This window comes from Rhinichthys klamathensis, unplaced genomic scaffold (genome assembly GCF_029890125.1).
Source record: "Rhinichthys klamathensis goyatoka isolate OS25496 unplaced genomic scaffold, OSU_Roscu_1.1 h1tg000001l_1, whole genome shotgun sequence".
In the NCBI taxonomy this organism is placed as follows: domain Eukaryota; kingdom Metazoa; phylum Chordata; class Actinopteri; order Cypriniformes; family Leuciscidae; genus Rhinichthys; species Rhinichthys klamathensis.
In genome coordinates, this window is record NW_026606555.1 from 6,911,249 (window position 1) to 6,938,113 (window position 26,865).

Here is a 26,865-nt window from a genome sequence, read left to right on the forward strand (position 1 = left end):
ATATTTAACAAATAATCTTTAAAACTCACTCTGGGATCTATGGTACCATCCCCCCAACAAGGGCAAGAAGGGTCTTGGTTACCATGATTACGATCAGATAAGTTGGTTTTATTGCTGTGTAGCGTCTGGACCAATCAGACACACACAAATTATTCATTATATTTAATGAATAATCCAGCAAACTCACTATCCCAACAAAGGTCTGTGAAACTTCCCCCAAATCAAGCTAACACACTGGCAGAACTCGGTATCCTGTTACAGGACACAGAAAGGCTGATAAGTTTTACGATCCAAAGGAATGTGCAGGGAATTGTGACTTAATTCTTGCTTAGAAGGAGAAATTAACCCTTTTTAATCCTATATATTCTATATATATAACCATTCTATATATATAACCATGTGATAAATGTATTAACATGTATCTAATTTTCCATCTCATGATTTTACTTTTATGTGGTTTGGCCTATGTCTTCATTCTCTCTGTAGCCACATTGAGATGTGCCTTAATTAGCTCAAATTATTTATAGGGAATTTTAATAATTAATCATGAAATATGATTAATATATTTGCATATTACAGTTATATTATCGAAATTGAAAACAGATCGATCGTATGTATGAATGGTAAATCATAACGAATTATAATTCCTCATTCATATATCAATGGTCTCATTACAGATCGATTATATGAGATAACTTTAAGGGAATTAATCAGTTATCAAACAATCGGTTTGTCCAGCAAACAGCCGTAAGATTAACTTACCAACTTCTCAACAAAGTTATCCCTTTTTATAAACTCCAAGAAATCTCAATGTTCCGGCCGTGAACATTAATTTTCTTGTGTTTATAAAATTTACGTTACTGATATAGTAACAACTTGTAAAGCTTTGTAGCTATGAGATATTCATTTCATTGACTTGTAAATGAGCACTTCAGGATCAATCAAGAATATGGTTTTAATAATTGAAACTACGGATACAGAATTCTACATTTGAACACAGGATGCATGTATGTACAGTTAAACAGTAACACTAACGAGACAGACGAATAACAAACAGGAGTGAGAGAGAGAGAGGTTGCGAGAGAGAAAGAGTGGAAGGGAGAGAGAGAGAGAGAGAGAGAGAGAGTAAGAAGATGAGAGATCTTCTGGTTTGGCAAAATTCATCACAGACAGAACCTTTTGAGACAACAAGAATCACAGATCTTAAACCTCGAAAGAATGGTAAACGGTTACTTGCACAGGTAAAGCTCTTTTGTGGTTGATGTGAAGAAAGCGTGTGTGTCTCTCTCTGTCCTCGTGTCACGAGTTCGGGTTCGTCCAGCGAGCGCGGCGTGTTTGAATGTCCTTGTAGGTGAAGCTTGCCAGTCTGGCTGTGTTCATTTTCTTCGCGAGAAGACATGAAAAGAGGAGACTTCGAAAAAGATAAAATAAACTTGAAGAAAACAAAAAGAGAAACGATGGATCATCACACTAAGGCGATGTCCAGACGCACGAGGAGTCACATGATGAAGCATCGAAGAGAGCGTTCAGGAAGAGAGTTTCAGGAAGAGTTTCAGAAGAATGAAGGGAAGTTCGGCGCGTCTCTTTAAGGACACTTAGGTTCACGCCCCTTCTGGCATGAAGGCACCAATCAGCTGGGAGAAAAGTGCCCGCGGAAGATTCCTCTTTGTCTTGTCAGGATCATTTATGATGGTATAACATTTTGTCATTCCTACCCGGAAAGCTTGTACAAACCGGACAATAGATTTTACAGTAATATCCTATGTATGACTGGTTCAGTCAAAACAAGACGGTCAAACAGCTACCAAAAATGGCAGGTTAAAAGTACAAGAACATAAAGTTACATTCATATGCAGAATTACAAGCATTTTAAAGTTGGTTAACACACAATAAAATTGTCAGTACTTCCAGTATGGCATGTGACGACATCTAAGCACAAAATGAATACATTTAAAACATTTAGAGGTACTTTTCTCTGAAAAGTTCCATGGCTGGTGTTTGTGTGTGTGGAATGCGTAATTGTCCGTCAGCACTCAGGCAGCATTGTGAATTGACTTACTCATGGCACAATGCTTTGTTTGTGGGGTGATCAAATCAAGGGAGACCCTGAGGGGCCAGACTCATGAGATCTCATCTCATGAGTCACATGTCCAGAGCTGGCTCAACTCATAAGCAAAGCATTTCGTTGTTCATTCATGAAAGAAAACGCTGCATGTGCGAATCAGAGTCAATGATTTAATCAATTTAAAACAATATCCCCTTTGTTTCACGAATGGAAGTTAAGGGGAACTTAACTAAATTAGAATCTAGTTAATTCACTCCAACATACCAGAGCTGGCTCGATTACCTATCTGATTATCACTACATTCCCCCCTTTGGCGGTTTGGCAGGACCCGTGTGGGCGGCCTCGTTAAACCGTCACATTGGTCAGATGGTAGGTAAGTCTTGAAATGGACTGGTAAATGGACTGCATTTATATAGCGCTTTCACAGACCCAATGGCCACCAAAGCGCTTTACAATTTGCCTCACATTCACCCATTCACTCACTCATTCATACACCGATGGGCGACGGCAGCCATGCAAGGCGCCATCCAGCTCGTCGGGAGCAGCTGGGGTTAGGTGTCTTGCTCATGGACACCTCGACAGACCTCGACACTTGGTCAGGTGGAACCGAGGATTGAACCACCAACCTTCCGGTTTGTAGACAACCAACATGAACCACTGAGCCACTGCCGCCCAAGGTAGGATGGCAGGTGGAACCTGATGGTAGGATAGCAGGTGGATCATGATGGGAGGATAGCAGGTGGATCATGATGGTAGGATGGCAGGTGGATCGTGATGGTAGGATGGCACCTTTCGGTACTTGAATCCACACGCTCTGGTTAAGCAAGGTGACACGGGTGGCAGTGTCATGTTGGTTGTAAGTGAGAGTAGCTGTTCGCACGGGAGTGTTGACGGGCCATCTGTCACCTACAGTCTCCGCTTGTATCTCGGTGACTTGCGTGCGAGGCTTGGCTTCCGCAAGGCAGCGTGTGTCGCTGATCATAGCTGGCAAACCGCAGATTCCGTCAGTGTTGTCTCTGAGGAAGGGTTTGCTAGGGCAGAGATAGTGAATGTCTTTGGTCGTGGGCTGCACATGTGGGGCCAGGTGCAGCGGTGTGTCGCTGGTCATGTGGTAGGCCACCCCGTCCGGGGCTGTGACCAGCGGAGTTTGAGCAAAGTCTTTCTGGAAGACAGTAAACAGCTGTTTCATGGATTTTACTGTCTGGTTCAGCAGAACGCTGTGAATGTTGAGAATTACCACAGTTCCCATCAATGTCTTTTCGATGGTCTGCAGGGATGCACTCTGTGTTGTGAGTTGCAGTCTTAGCTGTGGGATCTCAGTCCGGATTTCAGTCACATGGTTCACTGCGTTGGCACTGGGCATACCAATGCTTAACAGAGTTCTGACAGCAGCGGCGGCTCCGAGCAAAGCTCCCAGGAACCGTTTGGAGCGGCGGTTGTGTCCACCTAACTCCGCTAGTGTGATAGTCAATTTCTCGAGTTGGTTGAGCATGTGCTCGACGTTGGCCTTGGCGTGAGCGAGGGAGTCCTCTGTCCATCGGGCACGGGTCCAGCTGTATTGGGCTACTGTGCTGGGGTGAGGTGCTCTGTGGACGTTGCGGGGGTTGCGTCGAACACACACTTTCTGGGTGTGGGTCCTGCAGTTGGTGATCAGGAGTTGTTGTCCTCTCCGGACGATGCCTGCTGCCGGACCTGGTGAGATGTCCGATTGCGGCTGTCCTCTGGTTGGCTGGAGGCACAGGCATCGCGAACCACAGCAGCATCCTGGTAAAAGTGAAAGAGAGAGAGAAAGAGAAAGGGAGGAAAAATTTCAGCGAGTGTCGTCCTCGGTTGGCTCGGACAGTCTTTTCGCTTTGAGGATGCCGGTATGCCACTTGCTTCGGTGTCTTGCAAGTGTCTCTGGTGCTGAGCTGTGCAGCACGTGGTGCGTCCAGGGCGTACATTGGCATGACCCCCCTTTTGCACTGTGGCATCACAAGCTTTGGCGCAGTGATGGCATCAGGTGCAGAACGCTGAATGTTGTCCTGTGCACGCAGCATGTGCTTGTTGACGTAGGTTGTCAGGGGCACTGGTTGTCGCTGGGTGCAGACGGCTTCGTGGGTGGTTGGAGGGGTATGAGAGGTGGTTTCTCATAGTGTCCATTGTTTTGTCACAGTCTTTGGTAGCTAGAAGGTTAAGGTCAGGTGAAGCAGGGGCTCTGTGACATTTGGTCATACTTGTGGTGAGAGACTAATGCATGACCCTAAAAGTTCAGAACCACGGTTTAATGGGTTCGCTAGATATGTAGCATAAAGTTAGGTGTTTCATGTGTATCTAGCTAGTGATGTGTATCTAGCTAGTGATGTGTCTCTTGTATCTTTATCATCTTAGCTGTGGATGTTGGGAGGCTAAGACTTATGTGGTTCCGGGAGTATTTCCTGGAAAGGGCATAGCCGAGATGAAATAAATGACTTAAGATGGTTCGTATGACTAAATTATTTCTCTGGACGTAAGTAGTGGTTCACTACGGCTTGACGAAGTGAATGTTGGGGAGAAAAAGGACAGCTTTTCTATTTAAATTAAGCCTATTATCAATCCTTTGGACTATAGTTGTGCCCTAGTAAATTGTTGAAGTTACTTGTGTTGCAGGGTCACAAAAATGAGTGCACTTGTTGAAAGTAAACACAATCACAACTAAAGGTGTCTCTGTTTCCTTTCTGGGCCCCAATGGGAAATGGAACCACATTCGAACAAGAGAGGAAAATAAATTAAATCATATAGATGACCAAATAGACCGGGGAATAGCTGACTGCTATTATTATCAAAGTGGAAAAAGTAAATAAATAAATAAGTAAATAATGAAAACAAAAATTTAAAAGAATAAACAAACATAAAGTAAGTAATCAAAACAGCGGTAATGATCTGAATGTGATAATAATCAGTAGCACTAGTGACTAAACTTTGGATTTGCCCAGACCAACACTCCACAGTGGGTTACAGCGGTTGCGTGTTCAAGGCCACACTCTGTGTGTCCCTCCAAATGTTAAGTCAACATGCTGATGGAAATTCTCATTACTATACGAATTCTTCTCTAGCTGCACAGTTAATATGTAGTTAAACTTAAGTTTAATTGACAGGGCATCTGCAAATTTAGCTTACAGCGCTCAGCCAGGACTATGGTTAGTTAGTGAAGGTGAAAGTTTAGCTGAGAAGAATTGAAAGTAAGGAAAGTGAGGAATTACAAACCCTAACTGGGGTAAAAGAAAGTATTCGAGAATACTTTGAATTGTGTAAACAAAAGCTGCAATTAAGGCTTCCAGTGAATGATGCTAACTGCTAACTGTAGAAGTTATTATTTAGCTTAGCCTAAGCTGGGTGAATGCTAGGGTGGGTTAGCCTAGCCATGTAGGCTGGTTTGTTTACAACGTGACATCACAAGTTAGCACTTCCTGTGACCAGTTGTTGTCATGGGAACCAGAGCATGTCAGAACAATTCAACAGTATCTGCAGAGTGTCTGCACATTTTACTGAGTTATTCATGTTTGAACGGGTTAAAAGGGGACTCCTATACTTTAAGTCTTTCAAGAACTTGGTGTTACATTCAGTAAAATGCAAATGTGTTTTGGCATTTGTTACTTTTACTCATGGAACTCTTCTCTTTACTTTAAACAACTTATTCTATTTGTTTACAGAGTAAGAAATTAGATTAGCTGTAAGTCAAAGCTTGTCTAAGCCTATATAGTTACGTCCCTCTTATGCATAAAAGCAGACTTTTCAGCTAGTGAACAGTTTTGACCGCTAGGTATCTCTCTGCTTGTAGATGCAGCTAAAATTTAAGAGTTGGTGAGCACACACAACAAAAGGTTTTGATTATCTTAGTAGATGTGCATTAAGCAGCGTCGACTGATGACTGGTTTCTTACATGTCATAACCTATTACTCAAAACAAAAACAAAAAAAATTGCTGTTGGTTCTTTTCAGATGTTACACTTCGAGAGTAACAAATAGAGTGAAACCAAAAATAAGAGATAGGATGAAACCAGAAATGAAGAGGAAGAAAGGAGTGTTTCACCTATTTAAGTTTAGCTAGGAGACATAAGTAAACTGGTGTTCCTTATGGGTAAGCTGCTAAACTTAGACTAAACTGGCAGGGACACATCAAACATCAAGATCAACAGAAGAAGAAACCACGGGAAGTGTTTGCAGTTCTGTCTGGGGCCTACTGTGCGTTTGTGTTAGCCGTACTTCATGTACTTAGCTTGGTGCTAAGGAGTGAGGAGGGGTAAAACACAAACAGGAAGTAGAATATTACTGACCTGTGTAACTCGCTAAGGAAACAACAGTCGCTAGATATTGTAATCCTATAGAGAGAAAGAAGATGAGGATAGTGACTAGTGATAGTGACTTTATCTAAAATAAAGTAAAGGTAAAGTTAGAACGTCCTTATAGCTCTAGGAGACTAAAGGGAGAGCGTATCAGGCAATGTAATTAAATTTCAAATCTAGTTAAGCTTTATTGAGCTGAATAAGGATTCAGGCTGAAACCTGAAGTAAATAAATTGAAATAAAATCAAAATAAAAGGGTAAACATCGAGTGTTCTCATAGCTCTAGTAACTAGAATGGAAATCGACTAAGCAAATTGATTTAATTAAATCCCAAATTTAATTTAATTCAACTGAACTGAGTGGGAATGTTCAGGCTCAACAGGTGTAAACACTCACAAATAAAATAGGGGTCGCCTTAAGTCAAAATAAAATAAATAACAAATGAAAACAAAAGTATCTGGGTTTCAATTTGAAAGTGAAAGCGAAAGTGAAACCAAGAGGGAGGGGGTCAAGAGGTGGTTAAGCAAAGTCTTTATTGTGCCAGAAGCCCGCATCCGCTATTTTGGTTGTTGTAAACAGCGGAGCCAGCGGAAGTGGCTCTGAGGTAGGCAGTTTAGTTCGTAAAGTTGCCAAGCAGTGTTTATTCACCTCAACCTTGAGGGTTGAAAGTGGACCCAGCTCGTTGTTTAATGCGCCAGGTTTGGCAAGGGCATGTGTTTGATCATATAGCTGCAGGTCAGTCATGACCTTTGGGCAGCAGGTGTCAAAGTCTTTTAGTGAGCTGTAAGGTGCAGGGTAGCACAGTTGAACCTTGACCTGGTGTTGAGTCTGTGTCTTTTCATGGCTGGCTGTGGGAGTTCCTGTGATCTCTGTTGCCTGCCAGTCTGGCTCTGGTGACGTGTGTGACTGAAGGGGGTCAGGTTCTCGCACTTGAGCCCAAACTTGCAGTTGTTTGAAGTCTATTAAAGGCTCAAATCGATCTAGCAGCTCTTTGCCAATTCGAAGTGAAAAAGTGTTCATCTGTGAGATGAGCACGTGATGGGCTGGACTCGAAGGACCAATTGTCAGGTGGATGTGAGCTACCTGTTCTAGCCAGATGTTGTTCTGGCTGTACGACTGCACGTTCAGCTCACACGTTTGAGATGTAAGAGTTCGATCTTGTCTCTTAGCTTTGAGTCTTTCAAAAAGTTCAGCTGATATCAAGATGAGGTCTGAGCCTGTGTCTAGCAGGGCTTTAATGCTCAAATCATTGCCTATCGTGATGGCTAGGTAGAGTTTTCGGGCCACCCCCCCTTTGGATCAGGTTTCCCAGAAGTCTTGGCGTTGGGGCTGGTGTGTTGATCGATGGGCGGTTAGGGCCGGCCTTGTGTGGGTCGCTGCGGAGGCAGGTAGCCAAAACAGCATTTCTTGGTCTTTCGGGACTTTGGTCCCAGTTATGTGACACTGTGCTGTCATGCTCAGGCTGTGCAGCGGTCAGCTGTGGTGGCTGGGTGATGCTGTCACTTTGTGATGTGACAGCTGGCTCTGTGGCCTGGGGCCAACGAGCAGTGTTCAGGGTGCTTAGACACAGGATGTCGGGCTCGTACCTCTTGTTTCTCTTGTGAGATCTCCCGTGAAGAAGCTCTTTCAGCACCTTCAGGATCTCTGCCGTCTCTGACGTGGCTGGGTGTTGTGGGGCGCCCTCTATGGGCAGCTCTGAGTAGTGTTCAGAGACAGAGTAGGTTGTTGGGTTTTTCAAAGTCTTTTTGGACACAGTCTTTTGCTTAACGTGAGCTTTGTGGGCCAAGTGTCGTAGCTGTTGGGTAGACATGCTACGGGTACAGGCCAGGACACCTAGGTGATGACTCACCGTGGGATGCAGATTTCGGAGACACAGAGTTCTGAAGTTGAAATCTTCTTCCGTACCTGGGTGATTTTGGGCTCCGAAATAGGCTTGTCGGAGTCGGTTGTTAAAGGTCTGTGGGGTTTCAAGTCGGGCCTGCTTGAGGTCCATGGCGGTGAATAACCCTTGGTCTGATTCTGGATCAGAGAATTCACGGATCAAAGCTTGTTGCAGCTGCTGGTAGTCAGTTTTGACAGTGTCTTTTTGACGATTTAGGAGGTTGCGCACCTCACTGCTGGACGTAATCCTTATCAGGTAAAATCTGTCCCACGCGGTTGCGTTGGTAACAGTCTGTAAGTGAAAGCCAATGTCTTGCAGGTAGGCGTGCACGTTGTGGCCTCTTGCAGGGTTTGGAGTGAACGTCGGGATGTTTCTGGCCAGATTGTCAAATTCTTGGGGAGCCATGCCGTGGTTAGTGGCAGGGTTTCTTTGGAAAGGCTCTCCCCCTTTCGCTGATGGGGGTTCTTGTGGGCTGGCTGGTAGTGTCTTGAACGGTGGACTTTCGCCCCCCTTTTCAGCTCTGTGCGAACAATGTCAAGTTCGTATTCAAGATCTTGTCTCTGCTGAACAAGCTCGTGGATTTTAGCTTGGGCCGCTTGCAAGTGTTTTTCGCAGGCCTTGGCTTTAGTGTCTATTTCTTTTAGTTCAGTCTCTGCTCTTGCAAGGAGAGCTTCACCGTTTTGGAGTTTCATGTTGAGCTCCTCTCTGGTTTCTTTCTCTGACTGCTCTTTTCGGTCTGTGTGTAGACGAGGATCAGACAGGGCAGTTTGAAGTCTTTCCACTTCCTTCTGTAGCTTGGGATCGGTGTCATCCTCTTCCTCGGTTTTGAGGAGTAGTTGATCTAGACGATTGACGATCTGGGCCTCCTCCGCTTGCATCTTTAGCGTTGCTCCTTCATGCTCCAGGGCGATGCGGCTCCTTTCGTGGAGGCGTGCTTGTGCGATGAGCTTGTGAGCGAGGTTTCCGACGTGTCGGGCCCAGTCTTTGTCGTTGTAGCTTTGGCTCGGTTTGTGAGCCAACAGCTTGTCCAAGTCGGCGTCCAGCTGCTCTTGGCTCGGGGGCTCTGAGTCACTGGCGACCTTGGGCAGGAGTGGAGGTGTTGTGGATCTTGGCCATGTCTCCAGGTTGTCCCAGCGGGCTGCGGGACTGGAAGACCGGAACATACTAGTTTGCTGCGGGCGAGAAGAGCACAGCACACACACACAAGAAAGCAAAACCACTGCAAGTTCGTTTACGAGTTAATTAATTATGCTAATACGGCCTAGGCCGTCTATGAGAATTTTGGCTAACTGATGCAGACAGTTAGATTGGGACAATTCGCGTAGGTCAGTGCAAGGCCTAAATAAAGATTTTGACAGGGCGGCAGCCTAGTGGGTCACATGGTGACGCTAGCTGCTCAGTGGTCGATCTGTTATTTAGCTGTCCTTTGTGTCATAGGTTCTGTCTCTAGGTGAACTGAAAGAAACACATCACAACAGAACGGAAAAATAGTGTGATAGAAAAGATTGCAGTAAAATTAAACAGAACAAATTAATAGGTCTGTAATAAAATGGGAGATATACTAACACAGAGAGTGTTACAGGGGATAAGGAGGCCTGAGCCTGCTATTCAGCTGGATTTATTGCCGGGCCCACGGGCTAGTGGGTTTACCGGTGGAAAGCCTAGAAAAAAGGGGTGTGGCTTAGAGAAGAGAAGATGGGCTCTACACTTAAATGGCCAGGGGAATATCTAATATTCTCTGGCCTAGCCTAAGTGGATGTATTTTACCTTATTTAGTTTGCCTGGGTGAATTGAGGTCACTCTGGTTGGAGCCAGCGTCGTGGTTAATCCTTCCGTCGCCCCCACGCTCAACCGCCGTGTCCTCGGGCCTCTCTGTTCATCTCTACCAAGGTGCATTCCTCTCAAACAATCTGCGACTTTGGAGTGCCAGATTTCTGATGACACAGTTTTATGTGTCGCACCAATGGAAAGAGACAGGGAAGTCCGAGACTCACTCACGGTCCGCGCCGGTAACGCCAGTCAGACAAACCAGCTTGCCGGAAACCAACCAGAGATGACCGTCAAATCACCACAGTGCCCTAGGGAATTCTACGTACAAATACAGAACAGGATTTAGCAAGTGAAACTCAAAGTGAATTAAGGTTTTCTTGTTTAACCCAATGGAGTAATTATGTATGTAGACATAAGGGCAAAGGCTTTATTAAATAATAGTAAACAAAAGGAAATTATGAAAATGTTGGTAATTATCAAAATGACCTAACCCAAAAGAGAAAATAGAAAATAACGAAAGCCAGAGGCACAAAGGAGGCAGGTAGGTAGTAGCGTGTTTGTGTCACTTGAATAGACAAACTTAATTCAAATTTAATTCAAAGAGGGTTAAATTAAATTTAAATAAGCATGTACGAAGAATTAAAAGGAAAATCAGAATAATATCAAATAATCACTAATGATAGCAGTGAAGTATCATCCATAATTATGAGATAATCAAAAACGAAAGGTAGAACTGAAGAAAGCAGGCTGAACGCAAGAGGAAGTGAACCGTAGTAGTGGGTTTTTGCCACCAGGGGGCGCACTTGTGGTTAACCTGGTTGAATCAGCCACCTTAATTTAAATTTAAATTCAAAGAAGTTGAAATCAAATCTAAATAAACGTGTAAGGAAATGTAACAATCAGAATGATATCCTACAATAGTCCAGATACACTGAAGTATCAGTCCTATTTATAAAATAATCAGGAGAGAAAGACGATATACATGCACACTCCCAGATAGTGCAAAGGGAAAAAGAGTGATACCGATTTGGTATCCACAAGGCCACACAGTGGCGCTGTTTCCTCCAAGTGGATATCAGTGGCTGACAGACCAACACAATCTAAATTTTAAGTTCAAACTGGTCTCGAACCAAATTTAAATATGCGTGTAAGGGGATTGAAAAGTCAAGATGATATCCTATAATAATTAACGACAACAGTGAAGTATCATCAATAATTATACCATAGTCAGAAGGGAGAAGTAGAAATAAAACAATTCACAACGGAATGGAAAAAAGAGAGAAGAGGAATTGACATGAGAAACTTAATTCAAATTTAAATGAGGAATTTGATATTCCAAACCAAATTTGAATAAGTGTAAGACAAGTTAAAGATCAGAATAATATCTGATGATAATCACGATTACTGTAAGGTATCAGTGATGGCACATCAAATAAAACCAACTGGAAATTGACCACTTCAAAACAGAATGAAAGCAGGAAAAGTGATAAACCGACTTAGCAGGGGATGCCACGAGGGGGCGCCCTTTTTTAAGTGGGTATCAGTGACTGAGCTGAGAGTCTTAACTTAAATTTTAATTCAAATCTTGTTTGAATCAAATTCAAAATAAGTGTACACCGTCAGAGGCAGGAAAATCTAACATCCAATAATATTAACACCAGCAAAGCTTTTCAATGCAAACATGTATTGAAAGTTAGACCGCAAAGTTCATAATCACAGAAAAATGAAGAAGAGGAAAAAACAAGAGAGAATGAGAATAGAGTGACCTGTTTGCGAATGCCCATACGATGGCGCAATTTTGCTCGCGCAGAATGATGTCACGGAGCGGAAGTGATCTGAGGCTGTTACGAAGGCTGCCCTCCAGTGTTTGTCAGCGGAATTACGACCGCTCGGCTTCAGAGTGATTTAACTCTGAGTGCGTTTCTATGCGTCAGTTGTCTGCAAAAATCACAATTATTTCAAAATCTCGGCGGATTTTTGGTGCTATATTTCACAAAAAAGTGTGGCAGGATTTCTTCACTGCACTACACGTAAATTGTGGACAACAGGAATTATTCATCTGTTGCTTCGGCTCCCGTACACACACAATCAATATAGCACTTATGATTCAAATGTGTTAGGTTTACAATTGGTTAGCTAAGCCAATTTTTACCAGGAGTTATCGTTAATCTAACGATTATATATCAGGCCTTTTACTACTGAATCAAAGGAATCAGATCTGATCAGATTTACGTCTCACACTAAAAAGAGATTTCTTCGTCTTAATAGGCGGTTTTAAACATATTAAAATGTATCACCTGCAGAGAGTTGTCTTCATCTCTAAACAGGACATTTGTAATATTAATACTGCAGTGTACTCAGGATTTAACAGTGATAAAAACATGTCTATGCATATTTTAGCAGCTGTTAACATGTAACGTTACTGACTGACGTCGGGTTTTTGCCTTGTCAGTTAGGAGTGAGTTCGCGTTGCGACTTATCTCACAATTTCATAATTCCATATCGTGCGTGCACAAAATTATTAATAACCATATAAACAAATTGAAACTGAATTTGCTCATAAAACAAAGTTTGAAATGCGTCGCGTTCTCCACCATATACTGTAGCCACATTGAGATGTGCCTTAATTAGCTCAAATTATTTATAGGGAATTTTTATAATTAATCATGAAATATGATTAATATATTTGCATATTACAGTTATATTATCGAAATTGAAAACAGATCGATCGTATGTATGAATGGTAAATCATAACGAATTATAATTCCTCATTCATATATCAATGGTCTCATTACAGATCGATTATATGAGATAACTTTAAGGGAATTAATCAGTTATCAAACAATCGGTTTGTCCAGCAAACAGCCGTAAGATTAACTTACCAACTTCTCAACAAAGTTATCCCTTTTTATAAACTCCAAGAAATCTCAATGTTCCGGCCGTGAACATTAATTTTCTCGTGTTTATAAAATTTACGTTACTGATATAGTAACAACTTGTAAAGCTTTGTAGCTATGAGATATTCATTTCATTGACTTGTAAATGAGCACTTCAGGATCAATCAAGAATATGGTTTTAATAATTGAAACTACGGATACAGAATTCTACATTTGAACACAGGATGCATGTATGTACAGTTAAACAGTAACACTAACGAGAGACGAATAACAAACAGGAGTGAGAGAGAGAGAGGTTGCGAGAGAGAAAGAGTGGAAGGGAGAGAGAGAGAGAGAGAGAGAGAGTAAGAAGATGAGAGATCTTCTGGTTTGGCAAAATTCATCACAGACAGAACCTTTTGAGACAACAAGAATCACAGATCTTAAACCTCGAAAGAATGGTAAACGGTTACTTGCACAGGTAAAGCTCTTTTGTGGTTGATGTGAAGAAAGCGTGTGTGTCTCTCTCTGTCCTCGTGTCACGAGTTCGGGTTCGTCCAGCGAGCGCGGCGTGTTTGAATGTCCTTGTAGGTGAAGCTTGCCAGTCTGGCTGTGTTCATTTTCTTCGCGAGAAGACATGAACAGAGGAGACTTCGAAAAAGATAAAATAAACTTGAAGAAAACAAAAAGAGAAACGATGGATCATCACACTAAGGCGATGTCCAGACGCACGAGGAGTCACATGATGAAGCATCGAAGAGAGCGTTCAGGAAGAGAGTTTCAGGAAGAGTTTCAGAAGAATGAAGGGAAGTTCGGCGCGTCTCTTTAAGGACACTTAGGTTCACGCCCCTTCTGGCATGAAGGCACCAATCAGCTCGGAGAAAAGTGCCCGCGGAAGATTCCTCTTTGTCTTGTCAGGATCATTTATGATGGTATAACATTTTGTCATTCCTACCCGGAAAGCTTGTACAAACCGGACAATAGATTTTACAGTAATATCCTATGTATGACTAGCCTCGTGAGACCATCCTGATCTCGCGAGCTTTCAAGGTTTCACTCGCAGATCAGTCTGGATACTTTCCGTTAAAGTAAATTTGGGAGCAGTTCACCAAACGAACGTCCAATCAGCGTTGGCTTTGAGGCGGGTTGAGGTGTGACGCAACGAGAAGCGCGACAGTTCAGTCTAAAGAACATGTCGGCTTCAGCGGATGAAACTAGCATCAGCGTGGCTATCGAGCAAGTTTTATCGGAATTACAGAGTATTTCTTCACTGAAAGAAGAGCAAAACACTGCTCTGGAGGCTTTTCTCAGAGGAAAAGATACGCTCTGTTAGTACGTCATATGCTTCGTTGATCTGATTGGTTGATTTGGCCCGTCTATCACCAACATAGGCCAATCAGCTAACCAGTATTTTCGCCCCTTACCAAAACTACTTCAACGGAAGGTTTCCAGATGGATATGCGGAGCAAATCCATCTGGCGGAGTCAGGTTAATGTATGACTGGTTCAGTCAAAACAAGACGGTCAAACAGCTACCAAAAATGGCAGGTTAAAAGTACAAGAACATAAAGTTACATTCATTTGCAGAATTACAAGCATTTTAAAGTTGGTTAACACACAATAAAATTGTCAGTACTTCCAGTATGGCATGTGACGACATCTAAGCACAAAATGAATACATTTAAAACATTTAGAGGTACTTTTCTCTGAAAAGTTCCATGGCTGGTGTTTGTGTGTGTGGAATGCGTAATTGTCCGTCAGCACTCAGGCAGCATTGTGAATTGACTTACTCATGGCACAATGCTTTGTTTGTGGGGTGATCAAATCAAGGGAGACCCTGAGGGGCCAGACTCATGAGATCTCATCTCATGAGTCACATGTCCAGAGCTGGCTCAACTCATAAGCAAAGCATTTCGTTGTTCATACATGAAAGAAAACGCTGCATGTGCGAATCAGAGTCAATGATTTAATCAATTTAAAACAATATCCCCTTTGTTTCACGAATGGAAGTTAAGGGGAACTTAACTAAATTAGAATCTAGTTAATTCACTCCAACATACCAGAGCTGGCTCGATTACCTATCTGATTATCACTACACTCTCTTCTAAACTATTTTGGTCTGAAACATGACTTGCATACTATGGTTAACCAAAATCATATGTGTAGCATGTTTAGTCTCTATAAACTCCAATCTTTGTCCCCCATTTGTTAATTTACATTACATTTTGCTAACTTTATGATGCATTAGTATTATAAGAATCTTGTAGATTCTTTTTGTAAACACCCAATGAAATTACACATTCAAATGCCCTGCTAGAACACAAAGGGTTGTAAAAACTCCCTCCAAAGAGACCGCTTCGTATTGGCTCACGCACCTCCAGAGGGTGTGACATCTTCACGCTTTAAAAATCACTGATCACAAGATTAGCTCTCTTAGCCTCTTTCTCTCTTGGTCCTTCCTAAGAAGTCCTAGGGTGTATTCACACCAGGAAAGTCCGATAGTTCACTTGCTTTGGTCCGGACCAAATATTTATTTATTTATTTATTTTTGGTACGGTTCGCTTTCACACTGCTCTTTTTGCAAGTGAACCAAAATTTGTAAACAAAACCACACGTGTGCTAAGGTCGTCCATTCATTGGACAAGGATTCTCAAGTAGGGAAATCAGGAAGTGCAAAAAAGGCTCAGCATGGAGATATTTCGTCCTGCAATATTTGTTATTTTACTAATTTTGTGTTATTCTGTACAAACGCAATATGAAGAAACTGCGCAGAAGACGGATAAGGTATAAAGTTTTCATTCAGAGGGGCTATGTTCACACATTCAAATAATGAGATTCTTATTGTATATACTGCTAACAAGTGCTGTCAATGTTAACGCTTGCGATTAAGTTTGTCCAGTTTAACGCAGCATCATCCTTGTATTGTAACTATCGTTACATTATATGAACTGCAAAAGCTTTTTTTGCATCTATGCGCGATTAGACTAAAGAGAACGCTCTGTATGTGAATGTCCTGATGCACACACTCATTCATTCATTCCATTCCAATGATGCACACACACGACGCGCAGAAAGACGCGCAACAGCGTGTGGCCAGACAGCGCGCCGGAATGGAATTCTCTTTCGCACTTGAACAACAATAACACAAACCATTATGCCAAAATCTCCGACTACGGAAGCCTGTTAACTCAAAGGCGCAGTGCTTTCTTGCAATTGGGTCGGTTCATGTTCACACCGTAAACGAACCGTACCAGAGTTCGTTTGGAACCGTACCGAGACCACCTCTTCAGCTGGGTCTCGGTTCGGTTGTTTGGTCCGCACCCGAGTTCGATTGCTGTATTCACACCTGCCCAAAAGGTCCGCACCAAGGGAGGAAAAGAACTAGAGTTCGATTCAATCGAACCAAACAAGGCAGGTGTGAATACACCCCTAATGTGAAGATGATGCTGAACTAGAAGTTCCCCAAGGACCCCCAAGCTTGCGCCAGGCTGCGGCCTTGTCTTTCCATTCACCAAAGATCCTCTGACTCCCACTGGTTCTCTCTCATCAAGACCACATCAGCAAAGATCAACTGGAGCCTCAACAAATTGCATCAGGACAGTTTAATTCAAATGGGCGAAACATGCAAGTATCAAACTTAGTCTCATTATTTGATACATTAATTATCCTTACCCCTTTTTAAGAAGGGCGTGTTATAACTAAACTGATGGTTTGCTCAGGCTGTTGATCTGCTGAACTTCAAACAATGCTATAACTTCTTGCTTTCCTGTATTCTGCTTCAGCTCTCTTTCCCTTGGTAAACTGTATGCATGTATGTATGTGTATGTTAGAGTAGTTTAAATGTTTAGTCTAGTAAATAAAGTCTTGTTCATATAACACGTAAAGTTGTCCGTGTCTCAAGCTCATGTCTGGAGTCACTAATCACTAATCATAGATCTTGACTACTTGCTCTTAGTAGTACTTAGTAAGAAAGACATTTCCCCGGAAATGTACATTTCTATGAATCAATTAATAACCCATATTAAGTGTTCACAGGATGAACCGAGTAATTGGTTGTAATGTTAATGTAGCTACATCAAGTTAACCCGATTAACTGATCCAAATATTCATAATCAATTATAACAAGTTATGATTGGTTATTAATGTTTCATAGAGCTAATTTGCAACAGCTGTTAAAAATGTGGTCATGTGGTCAAGGCAGAGGCCATAGAAAAGACAGAAACAGACCTTAAAACTGATTTTTCTGCATTTAATTATAGACGAACTGATCTATAAATGAACATGCATCCCAGAACATTCTGTGAATGATTTACTGTCTTGTGTAGTGTCTTTTAATCCTATTATTTTTTTTATTGTTGAAACAGTGTATTTTATGAGAGAACCAACGGTCAATGTAACCTCACCTATACCATGTTTGGTCTCTATAAATTGGTACTTTGAAGATCGAAACGATTGTGTACATGATATGTCGATAGCTGCGCAACATATTAGTATTACAAGAATCTTTCATAGTTTCTTCATCAGCAACCAATCCAGCTGCACATGCAAATGAGCACGCTTAAAACAAAGACCCATAAATCAACAACAGAGGAATTTTCCCACTTGAAAATTCCACCCTTCTCATTGGTCAAGCAAACCCAGAGAGGTGGGGCTTTTCTCAGGCTTTATTAGAGACAAATTCACAGTGACCCACCGTCTCTCTTCTGGTCTCTACTGCTGCTTCTTCGGGTTGATGTCTGTGGGAACCCCCACCGGGGCCGTGACCAGAGCCTGCTTTGCCTTCACTCTCCCAACAGAGTCAGACTGTATTTTCTTCAATCCAACTCAGAAGAAAACTGCAACTTTACCATCACTGAATGGGCAACCATCAACTCTTCCGACTTCCTCACTTCTTGGCTGCCTGCGTGGCCTCTCCGGCCCAGGGCCGGTAGGCCACAATCTGCATGTGCTCAGCCATGTGCTCATGGAGAGAGAGAAAACCTTCAACCAGAACAGAGTCAAACAAACCACTCAAGTTCATCAACTTTTCTTCCTTCGATTGAGAAATCGATTGAGACTAATGGAACCATCAACAACCTTCTTCAGGAACTTCAAGAAATGTTTCCACTGCAAAGGCCATGCAAGTATACATTTAATGAGGTGTTCTGAAAATAATAAGCTGGTGGTTCTTTTCATAGTTAAATGGATCTTTTCCATAGTTCCATTTCCAGCTTCCGGTTTCATTCTGTCACTCACTATTTTACCTATCCATGTATGTATGTTTGTTTAGTTTAGTTATGTTTGTGATTTAGCTAATAAAACTTGTGCTCAATACGTATTTGGTTCTGATTCTCTGCTTGCAACAAAGTTTATTTTACGATCTTGATCTTGTTACATGCTCTAAGTGCTATACATGCTAAGAAATAATTATTTTTCTGTGGCCATTAAATATACCCTTTTCTTAGAATAAATGAATAATCAAAAGAGTTCGTTGATTAATTGATTGTAATATTAATTTAGCTACATCAAGTTAATCCAATTAACTGACCCAAATATTCATAATTAATCATAACAAGTTATTATTAATATTTCCCCTTTGAGCTAACTCGTTACATATATTTAATACATTAATGATGTAAAGGAAAAACTATTAAAGGTTAAAACATATGATTTATTGAATTATATGATTATAACTTTGTAATTTCTTTTGCTCCCTCTCCTGAAAGTAGAACTGACATTTTTAATGATTACATTATAAATCAGTCACTAGTAAACTGGTAAAAGCTTCAAAGCATTAATGGTCTCCTGTTTCAAAAGATCTGTACACAAATCAGATAAAAAGAGCTTGTGTACATTGCATAAAAATATTTAAAGAATAAATGCCTAATAAAAGCATAATCATTAGCAGTTTGTTCAATAGCAGGGGTTATGAGAAGAGCGCTTTCAATGGGACAGTTAATAAAAACTTGATAATGAAAGTTTAAAACTGAAGGTTGCTGTTTTTAAAGACTTTTTCAAAGTGCATATAGTAAAAGGTATGTCAGTGCAGCCAGGAGTATGACATGTTGTTGAAATGAGCATGCACTTTCAACAATTGTTGAAAGATAATTTATTCAACCAAAGCTAATGGCCAAGTGCTCAACTAAAGGGAATCACCATAATTGCGAAACACCTTTAAACAGACTACAACAACCTTTGTACGTATCATATGAAATAAATAAAGCCAAACTGGTTTGTAATAAGTGAATATGGTAATGCTGTTTTTGGAGTTCCTCTGGTGAGATATTGATTTTATTTGCAGTTGATTTCATTTATACGGAAGCCCTGAACCGCAAAAAAAAAAAAAAAAAAAAAAAGCATTTCGAGATTAAAGTCGAAACCGCAATGTAAATTGTGCGCGTCCTCTGAGCCAGTGGACGCGCACTGTTATGAATGCACAAACTTCTATGGAAGACTGTATTATCGTAATGTTTCGACTTTATTCTCGAAATGTTTCGACTTTAATCTCGAAATGTTTCGACTTTAATCTCGAAATGTTTCGACTTTAATCTCGAAATGCTAGTTTTTTTTCTGATTTTTTTTTGTACAGATTTTTTTTTTTTTTTACGTTGCGGTTTCGACTTCAATCTCGAAATATTTCGACTTTAATCTTGAAATGCTAGGTTTTTTTTGTTTGTTTTTTAAAGATTTTTTTTTTATTTTTACGTTGCGGTTCAGGGCTTCCGTACATTTAAGGCTGTGTGGCTGTAGTCAGTTGTAGTTGTTGTGTTTCTGCTCATCTCTTCCCTTTTATCCTGTTCCCGTTGTTCCTCTTATCTTAAGTGATTCTGCTTGTTAACTGCAGGTGTCATCACCAATGTTCTATCATCAGGGAATTTTTTTTTTTGTCTATTCTATATTTCTCTCCTTCGAGTATGATACTAGTATTAAACCTGTTACTGTCTTCTCTGTTTTATTTTCTACTACTGATAGTCTCTGAGACTTCTTGGACGTCTCCCGTTTTAAGCTGTTCTTAACCTGTTGTACTGTTCTATGATGTGCTACTACGCATGGTGTTTGTGTCTTTTAATTTTGTAGTTCTGTGAAGCACTTTGGTCAGTCAGTGGCTGTTATAAAATGTGCTATATAAATAAAATGAACTTGAACTTGAACTTGATCACTTGTAGAATGAATCTACTTTATTTCACTAACTGCAACATTGCTTCAGTGTTACTTTTACACTCTATAGACTGGGACCATATGAAAACTGAGCAGTGTTTTTTTTAACACTGGGGATTTTACTGTGTAAACATGTAACCAGCAACATGTGTTTTTCTTTATTAAATAATTTATTAAAATAAAATAAATTTTAAACAAAAATTATATTTAACTACAAATACACACTAAGAAACATGATGTGTGAGACATACACAAGTTTTGTTGTGGTCTTGTTGGGATCATACCAGCACCCAAAATACAACATATTTCCACCAGCAGCCCAAGCTGGTCCCAGCATGCAAAACATACCTTATGCTGGTCCACCAGCACACCAGCATCCTATATTGGGATCCAGCAAACCAGCAACCAGCATCCCATGCTGGGGACCAGCAAACCAGCAACCAACATCCCATGCTTGTCCTATCGTGCAAAACATACCTTATGCTGGTGACCAGCAATGCTGTATTTTTCAGCAGGGATTTAAAACCCACTATAGAGGTATTGCCGTCTATTAGAGTGAAGCGCTGTATGGCAATGGAGCTTGCCAACTATTTTACTGTAATTTAGTTATATATCAGGTTGTTTTCCAACAAAACTGATTGAACATGATCAGTGAGGCAATCAATTTTTTCCCCTGACACTCTTAGTTAACTTTTTAGCAGCTTTTCCACCATTCTCTTTGATTAACCATTCCATTTCGTGCCCATACGGTTTATGGTGTCATTTTCTACTGTGGTGCTGATAACGGAGCTCTTTTAAATGTATTACAATTGCGTCAGTCGTTGCTTTTACGCAAGAGTTTACAGATGAAATGAGATGTAAATAGCGACCGCGTGATGGAGGATGATCAGATATTTCTTTTCATTTTATTATTCATTTGTGTTTACAAATCAAATAGCATGATTAGCCAGCTACAGAGAAACTAGTTGCCAAGCAACAGACAAGTGACCAATCCTGGGTTGCAAAGTCACTACATGTATTCTACCAGCACGGTTAGCCAACCGTGTCAAGAATGGGTCGAGAGCGGTTTGTAACCGTGCCGTGCAGTACCAGGCTTAAGTGGAAATACAACTGGAACCGGTCCTTACCGTTCTTAGAACCGTTCGGCCCGACGGTGGAATAGCGGCTTTTGGTTAAAGTGAATGATGATGTACTACAATTGTATTGATACGCCAATTTTCGCCAAAGATATTTGGAAGTCAAATATTGTGACATCATTGTCAACTCAAGTATTTTAATTTGTTTTCTAGCAGGAAATAGACAGGCAAATTCTTCTCAACAGAAGTTTAGTTTTCATAAAGATCCCTCTGTTCATTAACTCACCTTGATAGTAAGCAGTGTTGGGTTGTGGCCAGGGCCTCCCCCAGTGTTTTCCGGGTTAAACTCTGAATCAGACTGGCACATGAAGCTTGGTTTTAGCACATAGCCACAGCGGCCATTTGGTAAAAAACGGCCTCTGTTCAGATCCATCTCGTTACATTGGGTTTGAAAGTTTAATGCCACTGCAAAATAATTTTTCTGTCAGTAATTTATAAATGTTGACTGTGCAGTCATTTTTAAAAACGTGCAGTCTGCAAGTTTTCTTTGATTAAATGTTTACCCATCTGACAACCAGCATTCCACATGTCTTGAGGATTGTAGTTGGAGGATTGCACCCGCTGACCAGATGGGTAGATCCTGCTCAATTGCATGCTGTTGTGACGTACAAACAACTTGCCTATGAAAAAAAGAGAGAAATTTAGAACCCACGCAAACAAACAAGAACATGTTTATCTTTTTTTTATTATATATATATATATATATATAGTATTTTATATATAGTTTAACACAAATTAGTTTTTTTCAAAAGTTACTTTTATTTTTACTGCACTTTTGGAGACAAAAACGAAATATGAGACGTCGTGTGAAGAAAACAAAAAAAATCACTTTTGCATTTACAGAATATTTCAAGATTGAATTTACATTTTCACTCAGGCAGTAATTTTGTCAAATTACTATATTACTATTTAACTCTGTGTAAGGATACATAAAATGTCACCTATTTTATTCAAAAAAGATTTAAGATGCAATTCCTATCACTGATTGCTAATAAACACAATAGTAGATATAGTACCTGATTCTTTGATTAGTTTCAATGCATCACTCTCAGAGAAAGAGGACATCTCATTGGGAGGTTTCTTGGTAGATGGATCAAATTGTTTGAAGGCAACACTTCGGGTATACACCACCAGATCAGACAGCTCTGGACTCAACTTACAGTCCTTCCGAGGAAAAGAAAAAGCAAAATTTGTACTCAGATAAAATGGTCAAACTGCCAGACTGCAAAAAAAGTGATTAAATTAGTCAAATTAAAACAAAAGTAATGATATGAAATGAGTAGTGATATGAGCAAGATACACCTATCCAAACATGTGTACAGTTCAAATGTGTACAGTTCAAAGAAATTAATACTTTTATTCAGCAAGGCTGCAATAAATTGATCAAAAGGGACAGTAAAGACTTTTACATTGTTACAAAATATTTCTATTTCAAATAAATGCTGTTATTTTGAACCATATTTTCATCAAATAATCCTGGAGACAATGTATTATGGGGACTAAAAGGTAAAGCGGTCTAATTTGAATAGGAAAAGTAAGACTGATTTAGCCTGGTTAAAACCAGACCATTCTCAGTTGTAACTGAGTTATGGTCTGGCAAAGCTTCATAGACAAATCATTTCCAAAGGTGCGTCACCAATGGACGTAGCTCAAATGCCTCTGGGCGCAATTGGATAGACCTAAAACCAATCAGAGCGATGAAGGAGATGATGTATGCAGAGCGACGTTCGTCTTTTATAGAACAACCAAAGCCCGTCTCTGGAAGTTCAAACTTAGTTTGAATAAACGAGCAGACACTGATTAGCTACTTGCTCTACGTTTATTTAAAATTAACAGCAAGACAACTAGAAGTGAATGTGCTCTCCACGTAAGACAAAGAAAAGAAAACTTTTGTCTAGTGCCACCAAAAGGGCCAAATTGGAGTCAGACAGGCGTCGGAATAAGACGAGAGTCAACATCGGGAAGGCTTTCAGCAAATGGAGAGATCTCCGGTCTGCTCTAGGGCTCAAACGGGATCCTCAGTTGGCTTTTTTCTTGATAAAACGGTTCATGAACGTGTTTCCATAATAATACAATCATAAGTGGATACAGTAAACACATAAAACAGTTCAAAATGGAGATAGATGGAAACAAAAACCGAAGTTTTCTACTACCCCCGTTTTCCCCTCACACATAAGTGTGTAATTGTGTCATATATTTAAAATGACTTGCAGATTTATAACTTTATTACCTCTGAAGACATTATGACTGTAAACAAAAGATTTGTGTGGCTGATGCTCCTTTGGTTTTGAACAGCTCGTCCAAGCGTCCGTGTGGCACACCTCTGGTTGCAGTTTCGCTTGTCGCCAGAGGGGGGCATAGTTCTGCAAAAACTCAGAGACTAGCGCAATGCACCTTTAAGGACATCTCCAAGATTTCTCTTCTTGGGAGGGGGTGGTGCACAGACCTCTCCCGAATCATCTCCAGCAGTAGCAGTAGCAGCCTCCGAAGCACCACTAACTCCGCCTCCGTTTCGCTCGTAAGCTGATATTAGTATTTAAACATTCTCTATGATAAAAAATGTTTGTGAAAAAAATATTTTAATAACATGGTTTTGGTGGTTATAGAGTTCTAATGACGGTGTTCAACTATAACCGTCACACACCTAGTTCCCTTTCTTTTACTGTCTATGCTAGTTCCACGGCGGCATCCATTTTTGTAAATGTACAAAATCTGCTTCACCGTCGCTGTGCTGTCGTCATCGTGTAAAGCCCGCCCCAACGTTTCTGATTGGTGCCGCGATTTCGACGGATTAGAAATTGGCTGGAATGAGCTCTTTGCCAGACTAAGGCCCTGTCCCAAATGGCGCACTTCATGCTGACTTTCGGTCTCGTGGACTTAAATTGCGCGTGCTCGCTGAGTCTACGAGTCCGTAGGCCGTCCTATTTAGCATTTTAACGCTCTGAAGTGTGCTCAGCAGCGCCCCCTTTGTACCCTTGAAGCGGTCTTCCGCGAAGCCCGCATAGATGCAGGCTCCACGCACTTTAACTATCCAGGAATCCTTGCGAAAGGCCAATCAGACAACGGATAGGAGGAGATTTCGCTCACAGACAATTGTTAACATGGCTGAAAAGAAAATATTTAAGTGTAATTATCATTACAGTTTGTATACAAGTTTATACAAACATTATGATCATCGACCAGTGGTTGATGTCTCAAACATAGGCTAATAATAGCGAGCTGAATAATACGATCGCATTATGATTCATTAGATAAATAGAACAGAATGTCAGGGCTTTACTGAGTCATATGTAAACACAACAACAATAGGCAGCATATTTCCCCGAACCTGTAGCTCCTGTCCATAACAACAATCAGACCGTCTTCCTGTTTCCGGCGTGACGATCGAGTCTGTCCCAAAAATACCTCTCAATGCGCCCTCGCGGACTCGCGCTAAGGGCCCTATAGGTCTGCACTACATGACATCACCGAAGTGTGGACTCTGAGGAAGTCCACAAGTCTGGAGTGTGCCATTTGGGACAGGGCCTAACTTGCAGAGCAAATCTAAATTTGCCGGAAGTTGTCTGGGTTTTCCCAGGCTAAGACTGATTACCTCTTATCTAACTACTTCTTAAAGGGATAGTTCACCCAAAAATGAAAATTATTTCATTAATGTTGACTCATGTCGTTCCAAACCCTTAAGATTTTTGTTCATTTTCGTAACACAAATGAAGATCTTTTTGATGAAATCTGAGAGCTTTCTATCCCTACATAGATAGCTACGCAACTGACACTTTGACACTTCAATAAGTTCATAAAGAGATCGTAAACTAATCCATATGAGAGGTTTAGACCAAATATTCTGAAGAGACGTGATCGCTTTATATGATGAACAGATTAAACAAATCTCTTGTGGAAGCTCAAACGTGCTGCGTAACATGAGAATGAACCTCATTGGTTATCACGCGTCAAGTAAACATTCTTGAGCTTCTGTTTACCTCAACTGATGAGTGAGTTGATAAATGTTTATATGTGAATAAAAGCCTAAATTCAATCTTTGTCAGGGTTCTGTCACTTCTGTCTTGTTTATATCTTGGTTTGGTGACAGAGCTCTGACACTCCCGGTTTGTCATGTGTTTGTGTATAGTCCTGTTTGTTGTGAGCACATGGCCTGTCAGGTGTTTCCTTGTGCCATGTGCTCTCCTGTTGATTGTCTAGCCCCTCCCATCTTGTTACCTGATTATTGATTAATTTGCCCCACCTGCCTTCCTTCGTTACCCTCTTTTGTTTGCTTCCCTATTTAGTCTCCCTGTGTTTGCAGTCCTGTGCTGGTTCGTTGTCTGTTCCCTGTTCCTACAAGATGCCTGTCTTGTTTCCCCCCACGGGGAGTTTTTGTTTGCAGTTTTGTTTTATTATTACCTCTTAATAAAATATCCATTGTTACTGCATTGAGTCCTCGCTTCACTATTACACCAATCCATGACAATCTGTTCATCATATAAAGTGATCGTGTCTCTTCAGAAACTTTTGGACTAAACCGCTCAATTCATATAGATTAGTTTTACGATTTCTTTATAATTTATTTTGAAGCGTAAAAGTGTCAGTTGCGTAGCTGTCTATGTTTCTGTCTCCGGACAGAAAGCTCTCAGATTTCATCAAAAAGATCTTCATTTGTGTTCAGAAGATGAACGAAAGTCTTAAGGGGTTGGAACAACATGAGGGGGAGTAATTATTAAAATGATTTTTATTTTTGGGAGAACGTCTCGGTTACGTATGGTAACCCTCGTTCCCTGAGTAGGGAACGGAGACGTCTCGTCGGAGGAGTTTCCAACGATTTGGGATCACGCTAGGGAGACCAATTGCCTTCGAGTGAATTAAAAACGAGCCAATGAATATTGGCATGCAGGACTTGCATTCCGCGCCCCGCCTGCCAGTGCGGGTATAAAGTGGAAGCGAGCGCATACACATATGCTTTACGCTGAGGAGCCGGACGGTGTCCAGTCCTCCGCGAAGGTACAGCAAGCATGGCGACGGGACGAGACGTCTCCGTTCCCTACGTACTTCCCATACGTAACCGAGACGTTCCCTTTCGTTAGGGAACTCCTACGTCTCGTCGGAGGAGTTTCCAATGAATTGGGATCCCTAATAACACGCCATGGTGGTGGCCCCTTCCAGCGCCCAGCTTAGCTTCCCGCCAAAGCAGTTTCTTAGTTTTCTTTATGGCGGGAGCTAGCTAGGAAGAATCACACTGCTGTTCCGCAAGACCCACTCAGTGGATTTGGATAACACTGGGAAAACGTGCCAAACCTGTAGGAGGGAACATTGCGGAGCCCCTGCCCGCCCGAAGGGAGGCACTGGAATACACGTATGTACTAGCCCGTAGGGTAGTGAAACATACGGCAGTCCTTGAGGTAGTCCCAGCCCGAGGGGTGGGAGCATACTCAGCAAGGACGACAGAACGGGTCTGTCGAGGGGAAGACACGGAGCTAACCCGGAGGGTAGCTGGAGCGTGGAAGAAATGGGTCACCGTAGGGACCACTGTTAAGGCCACCCAGTCTAGTAGCAACTCCTACGAGAGGTAATAGACCTGGCGCCGGGCGATCCGCCTCGCCTGGTGCCGGAGGGGTGATGGAGGAACTCACGAGGTTAGCCGTTTGTTGGGGAACCAACGGAGCAAAAAGCGCATTTATCCGGCCCATAGGGCGGGAATGGGGAAGC

The 26,865-nt window shown here is 41.5% G+C and overlaps 1 protein-coding gene across 2 annotated transcripts in view; it reads right to left on the bottom strand.

Moving 5' to 3' along the window:
- The window catches only part of plcd3b (phospholipase C, delta 3b), a 104,804-nt gene that overhangs the window by 37,344 nt on the left and 40,595 nt on the right, over positions 1-26,865 (bottom strand). For both annotated transcript variants that reach the window (XM_056253574.1, XM_056253647.1), the window contains 3 exons: positions 22,185-22,332; positions 21,672-21,788; positions 21,395-21,573 (listed from right to left, as the gene is read on the bottom strand). In XM_056253574.1, coding sequence (XP_056109549.1) covers positions 21,395-21,573; positions 21,672-21,788; positions 22,185-22,332 — 444 coding nt within the window. The remainder of the gene's footprint in view (positions 1-21,394; positions 21,574-21,671; positions 21,789-22,184; positions 22,333-26,865) is intronic.